The 18831-nt window shown below is 30.6% G+C and overlaps 4 protein-coding genes across 4 annotated transcripts; 3 read left to right on the top strand and 1 right to left on the bottom strand.

Annotated features, from left to right (window-relative positions):
* The first annotated feature begins 2593 nt into the window (after positions 1-2593).
* Positions 2594-3964, top strand: LOC133786114 (putative RING-H2 finger protein ATL21A). The gene is made up of 3 exons (XM_062225330.1): positions 2594-3293; positions 3821-3856; positions 3945-3964. The coding sequence occupies exons 1-3, from the start codon at positions 2594-2596 to the stop codon at positions 3962-3964; spliced, it is 756 nt and encodes a 251-aa protein (XP_062081314.1).
* A 42-nt stretch (positions 3965-4006) lies between these two features.
* On the top strand, positions 4007-5205 carry LOC133783412 (rust resistance kinase Lr10-like). The gene has a single exon (XM_062223038.1). The coding sequence runs from the start codon at positions 4021-4023 to the stop codon at positions 5134-5136; it is 1116 nt and encodes a 371-aa protein (XP_062079022.1). The 5' UTR covers positions 4007-4020; the 3' UTR covers positions 5137-5205.
* Positions 5206-10377: 5172 nt separating this feature from the next.
* On the bottom strand, positions 10378-15714 carry LOC133783408 (LEAF RUST 10 DISEASE-RESISTANCE LOCUS RECEPTOR-LIKE PROTEIN KINASE-like 2.1). Its single transcript, XM_062223034.1, has 4 exons — positions 14394-15714; positions 14247-14291; positions 11768-11803; positions 10378-11649 (listed from the first exon to the last, which is right to left on the bottom strand). The coding sequence occupies exons 1-4, from the start codon at positions 15268-15270 to the stop codon at positions 10520-10522; spliced, it is 2088 nt and encodes a 695-aa protein (XP_062079018.1). The 5' UTR covers positions 15271-15714; the 3' UTR covers positions 10378-10519.
* LOC133783410 (rust resistance kinase Lr10-like) lies at positions 15715-17959 on the top strand. The gene is made up of 3 exons (XM_062223036.1): positions 15715-16478; positions 16597-16632; positions 16735-17959. The coding sequence occupies exons 1-3, from the start codon at positions 15824-15826 to the stop codon at positions 17841-17843; spliced, it is 1800 nt and encodes a 599-aa protein (XP_062079020.1). The 5' UTR covers positions 15715-15823; the 3' UTR covers positions 17844-17959.
* Positions 17960-18831: the final 872 nt, after the last annotated feature.

Consider the following 18831-nt stretch of genomic DNA (forward strand, 5'->3'; position numbering starts at 1 on the left):
CAAAGAACTACATGTAAGTTAAAGTTTTTTCTTTCTTTATTGATCTTAAATTATTGTAATATTGGTTTTTTAACATTTTCTTTTGGCAGGAAGAAATGACCCAAGAGATGGAGAGGCAAAATATTCAAAGTAGTCGGTCAGGTTCGGAATCTGCTTCTAGTGAAGGTTCTACTGCTAAATCAATACAGTATCAGGTTATGGATAAAGTACTTGGCTCGAGGTCTGATTATCAAATAGGAGTGGGATACAGGCCTAGAGGCAAAGGGAAGAAATCAGCATCTAGCTCCACAAGTCAAAGTTCAAGCCAAACTCAGTCACAAGTTCCTACTAATGTGACTCCAGAGATGATGGGAGTTTTGGCTGAGATGTGGGTTAAGATGCGTGATAAGGTCGAGTCAGGAAATTTGCAGACTGATTCTTCCCTCCATGACCCACGCTATGAAAGTTTATTGCAGCAATTCTTACCTTCTCAACAACAAGGTAGTACATCTAATCAAAGCCCGGGGACGTCGTCGATGCCACAACAACCACAACAAAATTCTCCAAACATATCTGGTGGTTCCTCTCAGTCGCCACTTTTTAATTATATGTTTGGACTTTCTTCCCAGTTTCCTCAGACACAACCTATGGGAAGTCAGTTTGGAGGATTACCGCAGCAGCAGCAACAGCAACAAAAACCTATGTATGGTCAATTTGGGCCGTTCATGCAGCAGTAGCCGGTATATCCTCATTATGGAGGATCGACACAGCAGCCTGTTTATAATCAGCAGTACTACACTTCTCCGAATCAACAACAGCAGCAGTCTCCTTTGATTCGCCCACAGCCTCGGCCATATTATCCTTCGCCACCAGCACCACAGTCTCATGAAAGTTTGAGTCGAAGCACGAATATTGAAGATTTTCTAAATGAAACTTTTGATGAAGACAATAATAATTAGTTTAGGTTTTATTATTTATTATTAAATTTAAGTGTATGTTTTTTTATTTTGAAAAAACAATTTTAGTATTTTAAAGTTGTATTTTTAATTTGGATATTAATTTAAATAATATTGATTTTATTTCTAAATTTTTTTAATTATAAATTTAGTTATTTAATATTAATTATATTATAATTTATAAAAATTAATTATTTTTTTAAAAATATATTTTACAATTACCAGCGGATTATTACCGGCGGAAACCGCTGGTAATAATGTGTCAGACGTGAATTCTGACCAAATTATTTCCGGCGGGAGGCTAATTCCGCCGGTAATAACGGCTTTTCCCGACCAATTTTTACCGGCGGATTTTTGCCGGCGGAGACCGCCGGTAATAGCTTGTTTTCCTGTAGTGTATTAAGATATATACTTTAGTCATTCAACAGTTTTAGCGACTTACATTATTGTTGACGTCGACAAAAAGCTAATTTCCAAACATTATTTGCCAAGAATTTTCCATCTTTCTAGGTTCGACGACTGGCATGACTTTTCGAATATACATTTCAATTATATAAACTAATTCAGTGCACGAGAATAACAATAAAAAAAACAAGTAATAGACAAACCCAAAATAATAAAAAAAAGTAAAACACAAAAGAAAGAACACCAAGAATACTTGGTTCAGATACAACCAGTTCGGTTGATCCTACATCCAAGGCTAGGCAGCAATGCCTAAGTCAAATCTATTATATCTGAAACTAGATTACACCCTCCAAGCTCTCAAAATTACAACAACACTCATTCAACTTCTCTTGAAACATTCCCTCACTTGAGTATTACAACACAGTTTTTGCTCTCAGCCAAAAACTCTCAGAAATTGAATTCACTTAGGTTGATCAAGCCTAAAACTATATATATGGTCGAGATACAAAAACTAAAGAGACAAACAGAAATTAACTGTAACTAACAACAATTAGTTATTCTGTTACGAATTACTGGTGTCCAAGCAGATACAACTAAAAAAAACGTAGATACAACTGAAAACAGCAGATTACTGTGAGCTGTCATTTTACTAATTTTTTGATAGGTTGAGGAAAGAAATCACAATCTTCAAGGGAATATATTACTGATCCATCCATTACATAACATATATATATATATCATATATATCTATGTCGTTGTAAGTAATACTGACCAAAAAAGTCATTTCCAAAGCTAGTTAACATTGAATAGTGATATGACTTTGCTAATAAATATCGTTGTACGTGAAAGTATGGAACACGCTACAATTATTAAGATATATACTTTAGTCATTCAACAGTTTTAGCGACTTACATTATTGTTGACGTCGACAAAAAGCTAATTTCCAAACATTATTTGCCAAGAATTTTCCATCTTTCTAGGTTCGACGACTAGCATGACTTTTCGAATATACATTTCAATTATATAAACTAATAATAAATAGCACATGAATATCAGAGACGTGTGTGTGACTAATTGGTCCAGTTTTGGCGACTTACATTGCCGTCAACAGAAATTTAATCAAAGCTAGCTAGCGTTGACTAGCATGACTTTTCTAATAAATATCTGTACACTATATGTAAATAAATTGACTCTGAGAAACCTGGAAAAGAGTCGAAGTGCTTTGAGCACATGATTATCAGTGTGAGATGATAATGGCTTCATATATCTTTTACTCCTTGCTTATCTTAAGTACAGTACTCCCGAAAGAGAGAAGTGCCAGCCAAGATAATGACGGGTGCACAGAAGCTAGATGTGGGGAAAACGAGCCACCAATCAGATTCCCATTCCGACTCGAAGGCAGGCAGCCGCCCCATTGTGGCTTTCCTGGCTTCGATCTCTCTTGTACTAATTCCAGCCAAACCATGCTTGAGCTGCCGAATCTTCGGTTGAAATTACTTGTAACAGAAATAAACTATCAATCGCAGTCATTGTGTACATATAATATTAATCCCTATAGCATCAACAAAGAGAATTTGAAATTCCTCAATCGTTTAGTTTCTCCTTTCCAATTTTATTATGAGAGCAGTATGCTATTGAAATGTTCTTTCAATGATACAGATAACTGGATGTTGGGTCCTCCAATCCCTTTTCTATCTGACTCCGGATATTTTGTTTACGCCGTTAGTATTGAGTACTATACCAATTTCGAGTACTGGGACAGTATAGTTTTGTGCAGCAGGATGTTTAATTTACCAGTCCCATCAGCAATATTCCAACCTAGAGAAACGGTAGACTTGAGCTGGTCGGAACCAGATTGCGAATATTGTGAAGCTGAAGGAAAGAAATGCAAACTGACGACGAGGCTGCCTTACTGGAACAATGAAACTGAATGTTTCGACGAAACAAGGAAAGGTACTATTAATGAATACCTTTCTCTCGTAAAACTAACGCAAAACAAGCTTCTCTATTGATATATATATATATATATATGTATATACATTGGGGGATATATTCAATATTTTATAAGAGTATGTTAGTCCACTTGGTTTTGAGATGGAATATCATGCTTCTTACCATGTATTCTATTCTACTTTTAGACCACTTTACACATTCTAACATGGTATCAAGAGCAAAAAAAAACTCTAACAAGTAAATGTCCGATCCAAATCCAAAATTGGTCCAAAAAAAGAGTCAAAAAGAACCATTTGTGATTGGTGAGCAAAAATAGTCATCATCTTGACAGGGGATGTTAGAGAAAATATCTCACATGTAAAGTGTGTGGATATATTAAATAATTTATAAAAGTATGTGTTAGTGAACTCATCATTGATTTTAAGATAGAATTTCATGCTTCTTACCATGCACTTTATACTACTTCTAGACCACTTTACACATTTTAACATATATGTATACTACATGATTTTTTATTAATTTTACAGGTGGTCATCGGTTCAAATTTCCATCAGTGACCGCAGGTGAGTATTTGTATTATAAATTCTAGAATAATTTTTTACAACATTCCCTTCTGTAACTTTGGTCTGTGAGTATTAATTATTAACATAGTGATACTGATTCTTTGGTAAATTATCTTTAAATATTTTGGCTAATCTTTATAACTAATATATATATATCAATAACTATGTGTGCAGGTTTTACCATGGGTTCATTTATTATGGTATTGGGATTCCTCGCAACTTTTTATGTCTATCATTTAGAAAAAAAGAAGAGAGAAAATGGACAAAAAATCGAAAAGTTTTTGGAGGACTACATAGCATTAAAGCCATCAAGATATACCTATGCTGATGTGAAAAATATCACAAATAACTTCAAAGACAAGTTGGGAGAAGGAGCATATGGAACAGTATTTAAAGGGAAGCTTTCCAATGACATCCACGTTGCTGTGAAGATTTTGAACAGTGTCTCAAAGGGAAATGGGGAAGAGTTCATCAACGAAGTGGCCACAATAGGTCAAATTCACCATGTCAATGTGGTCCGATTGGTTGGTTATTGTGCTGATGGATTTAGAAGAGCGTTAGTATACGAATTCTTACCAAATGATTCGCTGGAAAAGTATATTTTAAAACAACGGCCAACAGGCAATGAAAATTATTCACTTAGTTTGGAGAAATTGTTCGACATTGCCTTAGGAACGGCTAAGGGAATTGAGTATCTCCACCAAGGCTGCGATAAACGCATTCTTCATTTTGATATTAAGCCCCATAACATCTTGTTAGACCACAATTTTAAACCAAAGATTGCTGATTTTGGTCTTGCCAAGTTATGTTCAAAGGATCAAAGCATAGTGTCAATGACCACGGCTAGGGGAACTATAGGGTATATTGCACCTGAAGTATTCTCTAGGAACTTTGGAAATGTGTCCTATAAAGCAGACGTTTATAGTTTTGGAATGTTGTTGCTCGAAATTGTAGGAGGCAGAAAAAATGATAACATGAACGAAATTTACTATCCAGAATGGATTTTTAATCTTTTAAATGAAGGACGAGATCTTCGAATCTATATTGATGAAGTAGGAGATGGCATGATTGCAAAAAAACTCGCAATTATTGGACTTCAGTGCATTCAGTGGCACCCAATAGATCGCCCAACTATGAAAGTTGTGGTTCAAATGTTGGAAGGAAATGAAGAACTAAGTATGCCACCTAATCCATTTTCAACTTCAGATTCATCCAAGACAAATACCAAGATGCCCAAGAGATTTATGACAACCTTAGAATTAGAAACTATAGCCGAATGAGCATGAGTATTTTATTTTCCTCGTGTGAATTAATTTGCATGTGACTGTTGTCTATTACCTATATATTCTATCAACATATATTTAGAAAGCATTATAAATTAATTAATTTGGATTATCTTTTTAAAGAATTAATTTTCTTAGTAGTTTTATTTTACTTTATGTTATGTATAAAATTCGTATAATTCTTCTATTGTCATATATACAAATTTATATTAATATTTTTTTAACTTTATATATATATATATTGTAATATTTTTTTCGTAATATTATATTGTATAAATGTCAAATAATTACCGAACAACAATGTCGTACGTAAGAATTATCATCATTTTAAAAAAAATTATATGATTTTTTTTTTAATTTTGTAAATAATATCTTTAAAAAATATTAATTTACAAAACACTTATTATTTCTCATTGGACTCCGAGAATGTTATTAGTCTACTTGGCGTGTTTGAACTTTGAAATATGGAGGTTGATGAAAAATAACGGAAAGAGCTCTCCCTCCAAATCCCAAAAAATGAGTCCCTCCAAAAATGAGAAAATTGTAATATAAGACTAAAAATGAATAAAATTACATGAATACCCTCTCACTAATTTAAACATATATATTTTATAATATTTAATATTAAATTTTCTATCTATCTTTCCCACTTTCCTCTTAATACCAAACAACCGAGAGGAACGGAAAGAAGTCATCATCTTCATCTTTTTTAAACTCTCTCTCCATCTATATCTCCTTCCTTCCTGCCAAGCATAGCCTAAATATTTAGTCTTGTATGAAATATTATTATAATAATAATAATATTTGAATACATATTTGTTGATTTATAAAATTGGCCAATGGTCGTATGTACGATATACGACACATTTTGAACGACATAAATGTAAATATATAACAGAGTACTAATATCTAAACAAAACACACAAAAATTTATAGTGGTTCAGCCATGTTCTGATGAACAATAATAACCTACTCCACTTAGTATTTAGTATTGAATTACTGAGATCGACAATTACAACGATAATTCAGAGAAAAACTAGCACTTCTTAATTGAACGAAGTTGGCCCCAAAAGAAGAGTCTAAAAGTCCACCCCCTTGAAATGAAGCCTCGGGTCATTTATTTATAGTACCCAGGGGTTGTTACATGATCAATAAGACTGGGGATCGTGGTTTGGTACACGATCACTGGGACTGGAGATACGTGTCCACTTTCCCATGATTATGAGATCGTGGGTCTTCCCGTTGTCTTCTCTGGATCATGGTCGATGATGAACAATTGAGACCTTCGAGATGAGACTTAGGTTCTAAGCCCGATGACTCTTTAGAGCGTGAGTGCTAGGCATGTTGATCTTTTGGGTACTAGGCATCCCATGATTATGAGATCATGGGTCTTTCCGTTGTCTTCTCTGGATCGTGGTAGATGATGCACGATTGAGACCTTCGAGAAAATGCTAAGTCTTGGTTGGTCTATGAGACTTAGGTGGTAGGCCCGATGACCCTTTAAAGCTTGGGTGCTAGGCTTGTTGATCTTCTGGGTGCTAGGCCTGTTGATCCTATCTTGTTGATTTCAGCTTGAACGAGCGTAAACTTTATCCAACGGAGTGTTTTTGGGAGTTTAGGTCGACCACCCTATTAGGAATAGGGTGGGCCGACCACTCCTAGGGGTTGGGGCCAGGTCGACCACCCCTAGGGGGTTAGGGCAAGGTCGACTTCCCCATAGGTCTTCGACCTATCCATCTTTGTTCGTCGGTCTTTTTCAATATTTTGTCATTTTTTGCATGAGTTGTGATGTAACGTGTCATTTTCTTATTCGTCACGCCACCTCTTGAATTTTGAGGGATAACAATATTAATATAATCAGTAAAAAATTAGTATTATATTATTATCATAATAATATTTTATAATATTTGAATTTATATTAATATAATTTTTAAATATCTATCATGTATTATATATTATTATAATAATATTTTATAATATTTTATTTTAATTTGAATTTAAATTTATATTAATATAATTATTAAATATGTAGTCTTATATTAAATACAATTTTAATAGTGGTATTTTATAATATTTGAATTTATATTAATATAATTAATAAATATATATTTTTAATTAATTTTAAAGATATCTTTCGTGAAATATTTAGATTCAAAGTATATCTTTGTAATTAAATAAGCGAAAATTACATGGCAGAGGACTTTTTAAAATTTTATTTTGTGTCCATTATTATACTTGACTAATTAATAATATATAGTGTCCACCGTTCTCAACAAGTTGCGAGTCATTAGTCAAGTAATAATAAGTAATAATTAATATATAGTTTCCACCGTTCTTAACAAGTTGTGAAAATTACATGTTTGATATACTTAGATCATTATATAATATATATATATATATGCTTTCACACTGAAGACCTAAATATCAACTGAAGCATCTTCGACAGTTGATGATATATGATATATATATATATTTATATATCTGTGTGTGTGAGAGAGAGAGAGGAGATATTATGGATGAATTCATCGCATCACTTATTGTTCTCTATATCTGGCCCTAAGTCTCGACTCTCGTTATGATAATTTGGACATTATTTATATATTACTACATCAGGACAGGTGTAGAAGTTCATTGGTGATTTTCTTCCATTGTTTTTCAGACTTAAGTTTTTTACACTGACCTAGCACTTATTTATATTGAATATGAGAGAGAGACTTATGTGGTGAAATTTAGTCAAGACAATATTATCATGAATTAACAATATGAGTTTAGTCAAGTCAATTGCTCAATTATTGCACCAATTTGATTGGTTTAATATGAGCGAGAGAGTTATGGTGAAACTGAGTCAAGAGAAATTATTTGATTATGAGTTATCAAAAAGTGAAGACATATGGGCAAGTCTATAGTAGTAAGTTTGCTAATAATAATAAACCTAAACAGAAAAACAAGATGACAATAGATAAATAAGCAAGTGTTAAAATGAAAAGAAAAACAAGATTATATTTAAATTGCTAATATTATTCAACAAATGTCTCATTATTAGAACATTATACCATAGTAATTTTTGAATAATTACGATGACAATTAATGGTGCATTAATAGTCAATATTAGAACGTTATATATCACTACATCAGGACAGGTACAGAAATTTGGAAAGCAATTAATACCATTGTTTTCAAACTTAAACTTAAACGTATATATGCCAACTACCTTTAATTTCCTTCAATGGATTTTAATAAATATAAGAGGTTTGGCCAAGTCTATCATCGTAAGGCTTACGGCTAAAGTCTTGGTCTTCTGCTTAAATGACCAAGTATATACATATATCAATGAATTTAGGATGTGACTCTTCTATTTTAATTAATAGTTTCTACTTCCACAAAAAAGGAATACAACAAAACTAGAAATAATTGATCCAATGTGATATTTTGTCATTGTGATTAATTGGATTAATTAATATTATGCCTATGTATATAGTATAGTTGTGTATTGTTGAAGCACTCATATTGATTATTTGGGATTATATATTTAATTGATACAAGTTTTAATTTTTGGAATGTTAAATAAATTATCTCATCAAATTATTGAGAAATTATTTATCATTTTAATGCTTTTGATGATAAAGGAGAATCATCTATCATGATTTTGATCGAAATGAGATTCAATGTATTATTTTGATCTATTTTGTAAAATACTGATGTGCATTGTCATTTAACAAAATGTAGGGTTTGATTTCATAATCGGAGAAAATACAAGGATCAAATTAGTATTTTCTCAATATATAATAATTGATAATTTAGAAAGTCTATGTTTGATATTTACTCTTTATAAGGTTAAAAAAAATTTGTTCAGAAATACCAAAAATCTCACCTTGAATGTTATTGTTGTAATTTAATATTTGGTCTTACTTATTTGAATTTAACAAGTATTATAAAGTATCGCTAACTAATTATGAAATATTACCTTATGTAGTATTGGACACCTTAAAGTACTAAATAACACTTGTAACTGAAAATACATAATTGTCACATACTTAGAAACTCACTATATAATATATATATATAGTAAGATAACCTTTAGTTCTCCACTCATTTATATATGTGAATAGTCGTAGTATGTCAGTTTAAAATTATTATTATTTAAGATATATGTAAAAAATAAAAAAGTAAGCACTACACTTGATGATAATCTAAGTAAGATTCGACCAGACATGTGTACAGCTTCATTCGATGGGCTCTCCATGGCTTCATTAATTTCCTCTGAATTTCCTGCATTGACAGACGACGTCGTTTTCATCATTCTCATCTCAATCCTCTCTCTCTATAAATACATTTATATATATAAATATATATATATATTGATAAACAAGGCAATAGTATAAGCAATTAGCAAAAAATCATAATAATATCAAGATGAGGCAGCAACTATGGATGGTCTTACGCTTCTTATTTGTTATTCTTATTCTGTCATCTCAACATCCCTCCTTTGCCGCCCGCCCCCGCTCCTGTAGGTATATATATTTTTCTAAATTCAATACACAATTTGAGTTCATTATATTATTTCTCCTAATATTTGTAGTTGGAATATTGTTTATTTGCGGTCTCGTATTTTTTTATAGAGTTAACAATTAATAAAAGAAACTGAGAAAGTAGTAACAAAATCATTATTTATTTGTGGTAATTAGGTATTAATGCTATCGATTATCCTTATTTATGTATATATAATTTTTTTATTTTAAGTATATAAATATAGGACATCTAATTATATATTCTCTTTCTTATGTTTATAGAAATAATAAACATAAGGACTATGACCAAATGGATTATTCAAAAGGAGTTTAGGACTGCTATGCCTATGCCCGAGAACAAGACCTTCCATCCCCAGAAAGTAATAAGAAATAGTGATTTTATTTTATCGGAGCGACTCTATGTCGTCTCTAATATTTATATTTATATATATAGTTATTAAACGAGATGTGAAATTTTATAATATATCATCAAATTATTGTTAACATTTGTTGTACCAATTTTGTTTGATGTGGGATTATTATGTTTTACTATTTTCATCATATGCGTGTGTAATGTATTGCTATGCAACCTTGAATAACTATTTTCACATTTTATATTCTTCTAAATAAATTTTTGTCATTTTGTTTCTTGTTCAAGTGAAATATAATTTATGAGATTGCATATAGTATAATGAGCAATTGATTTAAGAAAATAAAATATATTACAATATATGCCCTCTCTTTTTATTATTTTTATTCACTACAACAATTATTGCTTAACAAATTAGACATGAAATTGATTAACAAATTTCTCGTACAAGCTCAGACGTTTTATAATAAATAGTCTTATTATGTTTTGTGTAAGTAAACTATTAATTGTCATCTGTAGAATACTCTTGAGACAATGTTAATGAGAAAGAGTTCTCTGCATCTTCGTTATTATTGCTCTCGGCCTCTTGAGGATATAGATGGAGATTTGGGGGCACCTGTAGGCACTCTAAGTTACTTTCAAGCATTTCTATGGCTTGGCTCATTGTAGGACGATCACAAGGCTTTAGTTGTATACACCACAGCGCAACTATGGCCATCTTTTTTATTGTCTTTGATTCTTCTTCTGTCACATGTTCATCCACTTCTATGTCATTTCCTTTATTGAATTGCTTGTGTATCAATAAAGGAATATACACATGGCTTGAGTTTTTAGTAAGTGCATTCACATTTTTTCGTTGGTTTGCCATTTCCATTAACATCATACCAAAACTGTACACATCAGCTTTGTTCGAAACTCTTCCAATATTTTTATAGAATAATTCCGGAGCTATATATCCTATGGTTCCTCTTGCAACTGTTAAAGATACTAAGCTATTATCCAACGAACATGATCTTGCTAGCCCAAAATCAGAAATTTTTGGAATAAAATTTTCATCAAGTAGAATATTGTGAGGCTTAATGTCGAAATGAAGAATCTGCATGTCACAACCCTGATGAAGATACTCAATACCGCGAGCTATTCCAAGTGAGATCTCAAACACTTTGGTATAACTTAAAGAGACAGACATTTTTTCTCGTGAAAAAATGTATTTTTCTAGGGATCCATTTGACATGAAATCATATATAAGAGCCTGTCTTGCACCTTCAACACAAAACCCAATTAATCGCACCACATTCACATGATGAATCCTACCTATGGTAGCAACCTCATTGATGAAATCTTGCCCATTAGTCTTGGATTTTTCCAACATTTTGACTGCAACAAAGGGACCACTAGAAAGTTGTCCTTTATACACAGTGCCAAACCCTCCTTCACCTAGTTTCTCTTTAAATCCTTTGGTCATCTTCCTAATGTCTCGATAAGAATATCTTATAGGCATGAGGTTGTTATGACTTTGGAGGAAATCTTCGATGCCATCGTACATTGATAAATGTCGTCTTCTCCATTTATACACCAATAGGCAAATAAAAAATAAAAATCCAGGTATTGCTCTTGGTCCCAAGAATCCCACTAGTAAAATTATTGAAATATGAGACAAATAAGTAAAATAAAAACAATAAATTAGCATCTTATATTTGTGAAAGTTGTGAATATAAAAACTTTTTGAATGAAAAGGTAACCTTATTACCAGTGTATTTGTAACGTCCGTTCTCATATAAGTAGTCTGCATATAGAAACAAAGAAACTAAAAAGGATTAGGAAAAAAGTACCACAAAACATATATATATCTCTTCTATATAATAAGTGTCTAGATAACGAAAATTCTTAGTTTTAATAGTTTTTTATTTTTTTAAATACTAACTTTAACGGAATATTCTCATATTTAACAGAATATTTTTATATTTAACTGTAGTTTGTAAACACTTAAACTTAAATAAAATAAAATAAATAATTAAAAAAATTAAAATATGATATTTTTGAGATATTTTACAATGATAATTATTTAAAAATAATAAATAATTAAACAAATTAAAATAAGATATTTTTAAGATATTTTACAATGATAATTATTTAAAAATAATAAAAAATTAAAAAAAAGATATTTTTGAAATATTTTAGCATGATAATTATTTGAAAATAATAAAATCATACATTTTATAACTTAAATAAAATTTATTTAAACTTAAACTCACTTATAAGAATAATATCATATTAAACATATAATATAATTTACTGTCAATTAGCAATAAATTATTTTTAAAAAAAAAAACTAACAAGAAACTTAAATTTAAAATTCACGTATAATATTTAATATTATGTTAAGCATATAATATATAATCTATTGTTGTCACTCTCAAATTAAAAAACTAGAACAAACATAAACTTAAACAAAAATAAATAAATTATTTAATTAAAATATGATATTTATTTAAAATTTATATGACATTAGTATAAATTTAATAAAAATAATTAATAAATTCTATATATAAAACTAAACAAACGTGCATATTGCACGTTGCTTGTATCTAGTATATATATATAAGTAGCGATTACAACCCATTTTTGTTGCAACAGGTGCATCTTTTTTCTATTTTCGACACCTGAATAGATATAATCACAAATTTTTTATATGATCATTACATTGTAGGTATTTAGAATATCTTGTAAATTTTCAAGAAATTCTGAATAGTTTACGAAGCCGAAAACATGGTTCAAACTATCGAATTTTATATGCGTACATAAAAAAATAGGCACGCGTGCACAGACAGTTTAGACCATGTTTTCGGTACCATAATTTATTCGAAATATCTTGAAATTTTTTCGGATATTCTAGATAGCTATAATGTACACCGTCATATAAAAACATTTAGAATTATATCTATCCAAATGCTAAAAATAGAAAAATGATGCATGACTTGTAGTCAATACTTTGTATAAATATATATATATATATAAGTAAAAGTGAAGAATAAAACCCTTATATATATCTCTTCTATATAATAAGTGTGTAGATAACGAAAATTCTTGGTTTTAAGAGTTTTTTATTTTTTTTAGGTTAACTTTAACAGAATATTCTTATATTTAACAGAATATTCTTATATTTAACTGTAGTTTCTAAACACTTAAACTTAAATAAAATAAAATAAATTATTAAAAAAATTAAAATAGGATATTTTTTAAATATTTTACAATGATAATAATTTAAAAATAATAAATAATTAAACAAATTAAAATATGATATTTTTGAGATATTTTACCATGATAATTATTTTAAAATAATAAATAATTAAAAAAATTAAATTATAATATTTTTGAGATATTTTACAATAATAATTATTTAAAAATAATAAAATCATATTTTTTATAACTTAAATAAAATTTAATTAAATTTAAACTTAATTTAATAATATCATATTAAACATATAATATAATATAATATACTGCGAATTAGCAACAAATTGCTTTTTTAACAAACTAGCAATAAATTTAAATTTAAAATCCACATATAATATTTAATATTACATTAAACATATAATATATAATCTCTGGTTGTCACTCCCAAATATAAAAATTAGAACAAACATAAACATAAATAAAAATATAATATTTATTTCAAAATTTATATGACATTAATATAAATTTAATAAAAATAATTAATAAATTAAATAAATAAAACTAAGCAAATTAAGTGTGATTCTATCTAGTATATATTTATAGGACAATTCTTCTATAGGGCTTCACTTTAAGTCCTACCGGTAGGGCTCTTAGTATTTCTTGACCCGTGAACAGTTTTCGGCGTGACTTTTTTTTATGACCGTATATATTGTAGCTATTTAGAGCATCCTGCAAATTTTCAGAAAATTCTGAATAGTTTACAATATCGAAAACTAGGTTCAAACATGTTTTCCACGCGCATAAAAAAAATTAGTCATGCGTGCAACAACATGTTTGAACCTAGTTTTCGGTACTGTAAACTATTCGGAATTTTCTAAAAATTTGCAGAATACTCTAAATAGCTACAATATACACAATCATAAAAAAAAAGTCGCACCAAAAACTTTTCACGGGTTGAAAACCCAACTTGTAGAGCTTAAAATGAAGCTCCAATAAGAGAATTTTTTCCAGTATTTATATATATAGGTAAATATTAAGAATAAAGCCCTTACATTTTGTGTAAAACATAGCCTGGCGAAAAAGTATTTCGAACGTCACTGCATCATAACAAATCGCAACAATCAATATTGTAAGATATATATATATATATATATAAATATATATTCAGACCATTTTCAATTATTGCTGGAAATGTATACCCTCACAAAATCGTTGACCATATTCACAACGGACTTTGTTGGACTTTTCATTAAGGGCACAAAACCCTGCAGTCCCTGTTTTGTCAAAACTCCGAATCCATGAAAGCTGAAACCCACGAGATAACTGTTTCTTGATGTCATAACAGGTGGCTTGGGATCCATGAAAGCTTTCACCATCAATGAGAGTCACTTGATGTGTGAAGCAGGACTCATCCAACTCAGAAGGATTCATATCATTAGCATTCAATATAAAATAAGGATAAATGAAACTGCTATTATCATTGTTATAATGACTTGATATGCAAGGAGCTGCATCGATATAATAAGAAGAATTCATCACTACTCTTTCACAGCTAATCAACACTAAAGTTTTGGCAATATCTCGCGTCATCTCACGAGAATTGAAGTCTAAAAGAATTGTTGCTGCATAAGAAGTATCATATAAATTGAAGTCTCCAAGGGACAAAGTATTGTTGGTGAAGAAGGATGAGTAGTTTTGATGAAGTTTGTGAAAATTGGGATCAACAACTCGAATCGTATAGTTGTCATAGTTGATCGCCAGTACGTAGTATCTTTGATATAGCGTGGGGGGGATATAACCAATAGGCAAGTTTAAGACTGTAATGTTGTTCTCGCAAGAAAGATTGTACCTGAAATCTCCACAGCTGGAGGGATCAGTGGTGAATCGGAAAGGAGATTTTATATTAGAGAAGCTCCCGCATGAGGAAGAACAAACAGGTCTGATATTCGCTGCGTAGATACTCGCATGGAGCAACGTCAGGACCTGAAATATAAGTAAAAGAGCCTCCTGCTTCAATAATCGTCTGCACAACATTATGATCATCAATGGGAAAGTTTTTTTGTTTTTTTTTTTCATTCAAAACTCACTGCTTGACAAAAAGTTCTGAAGCTTTATTATATTGAAAAGTTAATATACTGTCCATTCAGTCATCAATACTCTTCTCAGGTCAATATTGGTGGCTTACAACTAAATATTTATGACTTTCTAAAGCTAGTTAGCTCAGCATGACTTTTCTGACATCAAAGTATGGAACAGTATATAGACCTAATTATTTTGATTTATCTAAACGTTGGAAAACGAAAGACAAAATATTGCGAAAGCGTTAATATTTTACCTCAAAAAACCAGTTTTAATATATGTTTTCGTTTTGTCATTGAATAGTTTGGGCGACTTACGATATTGCCAAGAAGTTTCCATCTCATTCAATTATGAATTATCATTCAATTCTCTTGTTCAGTCCACACAAAAATATATAATAATCAAAGCTAGCTAGCGTTCACTTGCACGACTTTGACCATGAGAATATCACAGCAGTTAGTTCTTTGACTATGTAAATAAAATATTGGCTGAGAAACCCGAGCAAGTGCCAGAGTAGTTCTACGAGCACATGAATATCAGAGAGTAAAAGATGGGTGTGTCTTTCGTAAAGCTCGAGATCATTTCATATTTTCTGATAACAGTACTTCTGGTTGAGAGAGGAGCCAGCCAAGATGCTTATGAAGAGTGCAAAGTTGCTAGATGTGGAGAGAAGGGTCCACCAATCAGATTCCCTTTCAGACTCAAAGGCAGGCAGCCACCCCATTGTGGCTACCCTGGCTTCGAACTCTCGTGTACTCATTCCAACCAAACCATGCTTGAGCTCCCAAATCTTCGGTTGAAATTACATCTTAGAGAAATTTACTATGTACTGCAGCGTATGAAGGCATATAATCCGTATTGCATCCCCAAAAAGAATTTGAAATTCCTCAATCTCTCAACTTCTCCTTTCCAGTTCTATCGTAGTAGTATGATATTGAAATGCTCTATCAATCATACAAAGGGTCCTTCAATCCCTTGTTTATCTGACTCAAAATATATTGCTCGTGCAATTGATTATGACTCTATCACATCATCCAACACCATGTGGGGGGTTATGGTTTCGTGCAGCAAGTTGTTTCACAATTTACCAGTACCATCAGCAATATTCCAATCTAAACTTCCGGTGACCTTGGGCTGGTCCACACTAGAAATATTCCAACCTCACTCGGACAATGAAACTGAATGTTGCAACGAAACAAAGAAAGGTACGTATAGCAATGAATACTACTAGCTCCTTATTATTCCTAGTTTTTCTCTTATTATTGATGCAAAACAATCTTGTGTATTTATTTATATTTAAAAAATGAATTATTAATTTTACAGGTGGTCATGGGTTAAAATTTTCATTGGTGACCGCAGGTGAGCATTATTTGTACTATAAACTCCATCACTAGTTTTTACAACTACTTTATTAATATCATATTGGTTAATCCTTTATTACTAATCTATTTGTATGTACAGGTTTTACTACAGGATCATTTGTAATCGTACTTGGGTTCCTTGCAACATTTTATGTCTATCATATAGAAAAACAGAAGAGAGAAAATGGATTAAGAATCGAAAAGTTTCTGGAGGATTACATAGCATTAAAGCCATCAAGATATACCTATGCCGATGTGAAGAATATCACAAATGATTTTGAAGACAAGTTGGGAGAAGGAGCATATGGAATAGTATTTAAAGGGAAGCTTTCCAATGACGTCCTCGTCGCTGTGAAGATTTTGAACAACATCGAAAAGGGAAATGGGGAAGAGTTCATCAATGAAGTAGCCACAATAGGTCAAATTCACCATGTCAATGTGGTTCGTTTGGTTGGTTATTGTGCTGATGGGTTTAGAAGAGCTCTAGTTTACGAATTCTTACCTAACGATTCTCTAGAGAAGTACATATCAATACGAAGGTCAACCGGCACTGAAAACTGTTCACTTAGTTGGGAGAAACTGTTCGACATTGCTTTAAGTACAGCTAAAGGAATCGAGTATCTCCATCAAGACTGCGATAAACGGATCATTCATTTTGATATCAAGCCCCAAAACATCTTGTTAGACCACAATTTTAAACCAAAGATTGCTGATTTTGGTCTTGCCAAGTTATGTTCAAAGGATCAAAGCATAGTGTCGATGACTACAGCTAGAGGAACCATAGGGTATATTGCACCTGAAGTATTCTCTAGGACCTTTGGAAATGTGTCCTACAAGTCAGATGTTTATAGTTTTGGAATGTTGTTACTCGAAATTGTTGGAGGCAGGAGAAATAACAACATGAATGAAATTTATTATCCAGAATGGATTTTTAATCTTTTAGAAGAAGGAGAAGATCTTCGAGTCTATATCAATAGTGAGGAAGGAGATGATAAGATTCCAAAAAAACTTGCAATTGTAGGACTTCGGTGCATTCAATGGCACCCAACAGATCGTCCGACTATGAAAGATGTGATTCAGATGTTGGAAGGAAATGAAGAATTAAGCATCCCACCAAATCCATTTTCATCCACAAATTCATCCAAATTATACACCAAGATACCGAATAGAATTATGGCAAACTTAGAATTAGAAACTATAGCTGAATAAACAGGAAGAATATTTAATTTATTATTTTTTTTATTTGTATGTCATTATAGTTGTGTAATTTTATTTAATATATATATATATAGAATCGCTTTAAATTTGAACTACAGCTTTAGCATAATGTATATATAATAAAAAAATAAAACTTATAATATATATAAAAAATAAAAAATTTATATTATTATATATTATTATAATATTTTATAACATTTAAATTTATATTAATATAATTATTAATTATGAAATATATAGTAAATACTATTTTAATAGTGAAATTTTATAATATTTAAATTTATATTAATATAACTAATAAATATATATTTTTAATTAATTTTAAAGATATCTTTCGTGAAATGTTTAGAGTCAAAGTATATCTTTGTAATTAAATAAGTGATAAAATTACATGGCAGAGGACTTTTTTAAAATTTATTTTGTGTCCATTTACTTGACTAATTAGTATATAGTGTCCATCGTTCTCAACAAGTTGTGAGTCATTAGTCAAGTAATAATTAATGTTGAGTTTACACAACTTTGACTAAAAACTGATATATAATATGTAAAACTTCTTGACATGTTTTATATACTTAGATCATTATAATATATATATATATATATATATATGCTTTCACACTGAAGACCTAAATATCAACTGAAGCATCTTTGGCAGCTGATGTTATATGATATATATATATATATGAAAGGATATTATGGATGTATTCATAGCATCACTTATTGTTCTATATATATATATATATATATCTGGCCCTAAGTCTCGACTCTCGTTATGATAATTTGGACATTATTTATATATTACTACATCAGGACAGGTGTAGAAGTTCATTGGTGATTTTCTTCCATTGTTTTTCAGACTTAAATTTTTTACACTGACCTAGCACTTATATATATTGAATATGAGAGAGAGACTTATGTGGTGAAATTTAGTCAAGACAATATGATCATGAATTAACAATGTGAGTTTAGTCAAGTCAAT

This window comes from Humulus lupulus, chromosome 6, assembly GCF_963169125.1.
Source record: "Humulus lupulus chromosome 6, drHumLupu1.1, whole genome shotgun sequence".
Lineage (NCBI taxonomy): Eukaryota > Viridiplantae > Streptophyta > Magnoliopsida > Rosales > Cannabaceae > Humulus > Humulus lupulus.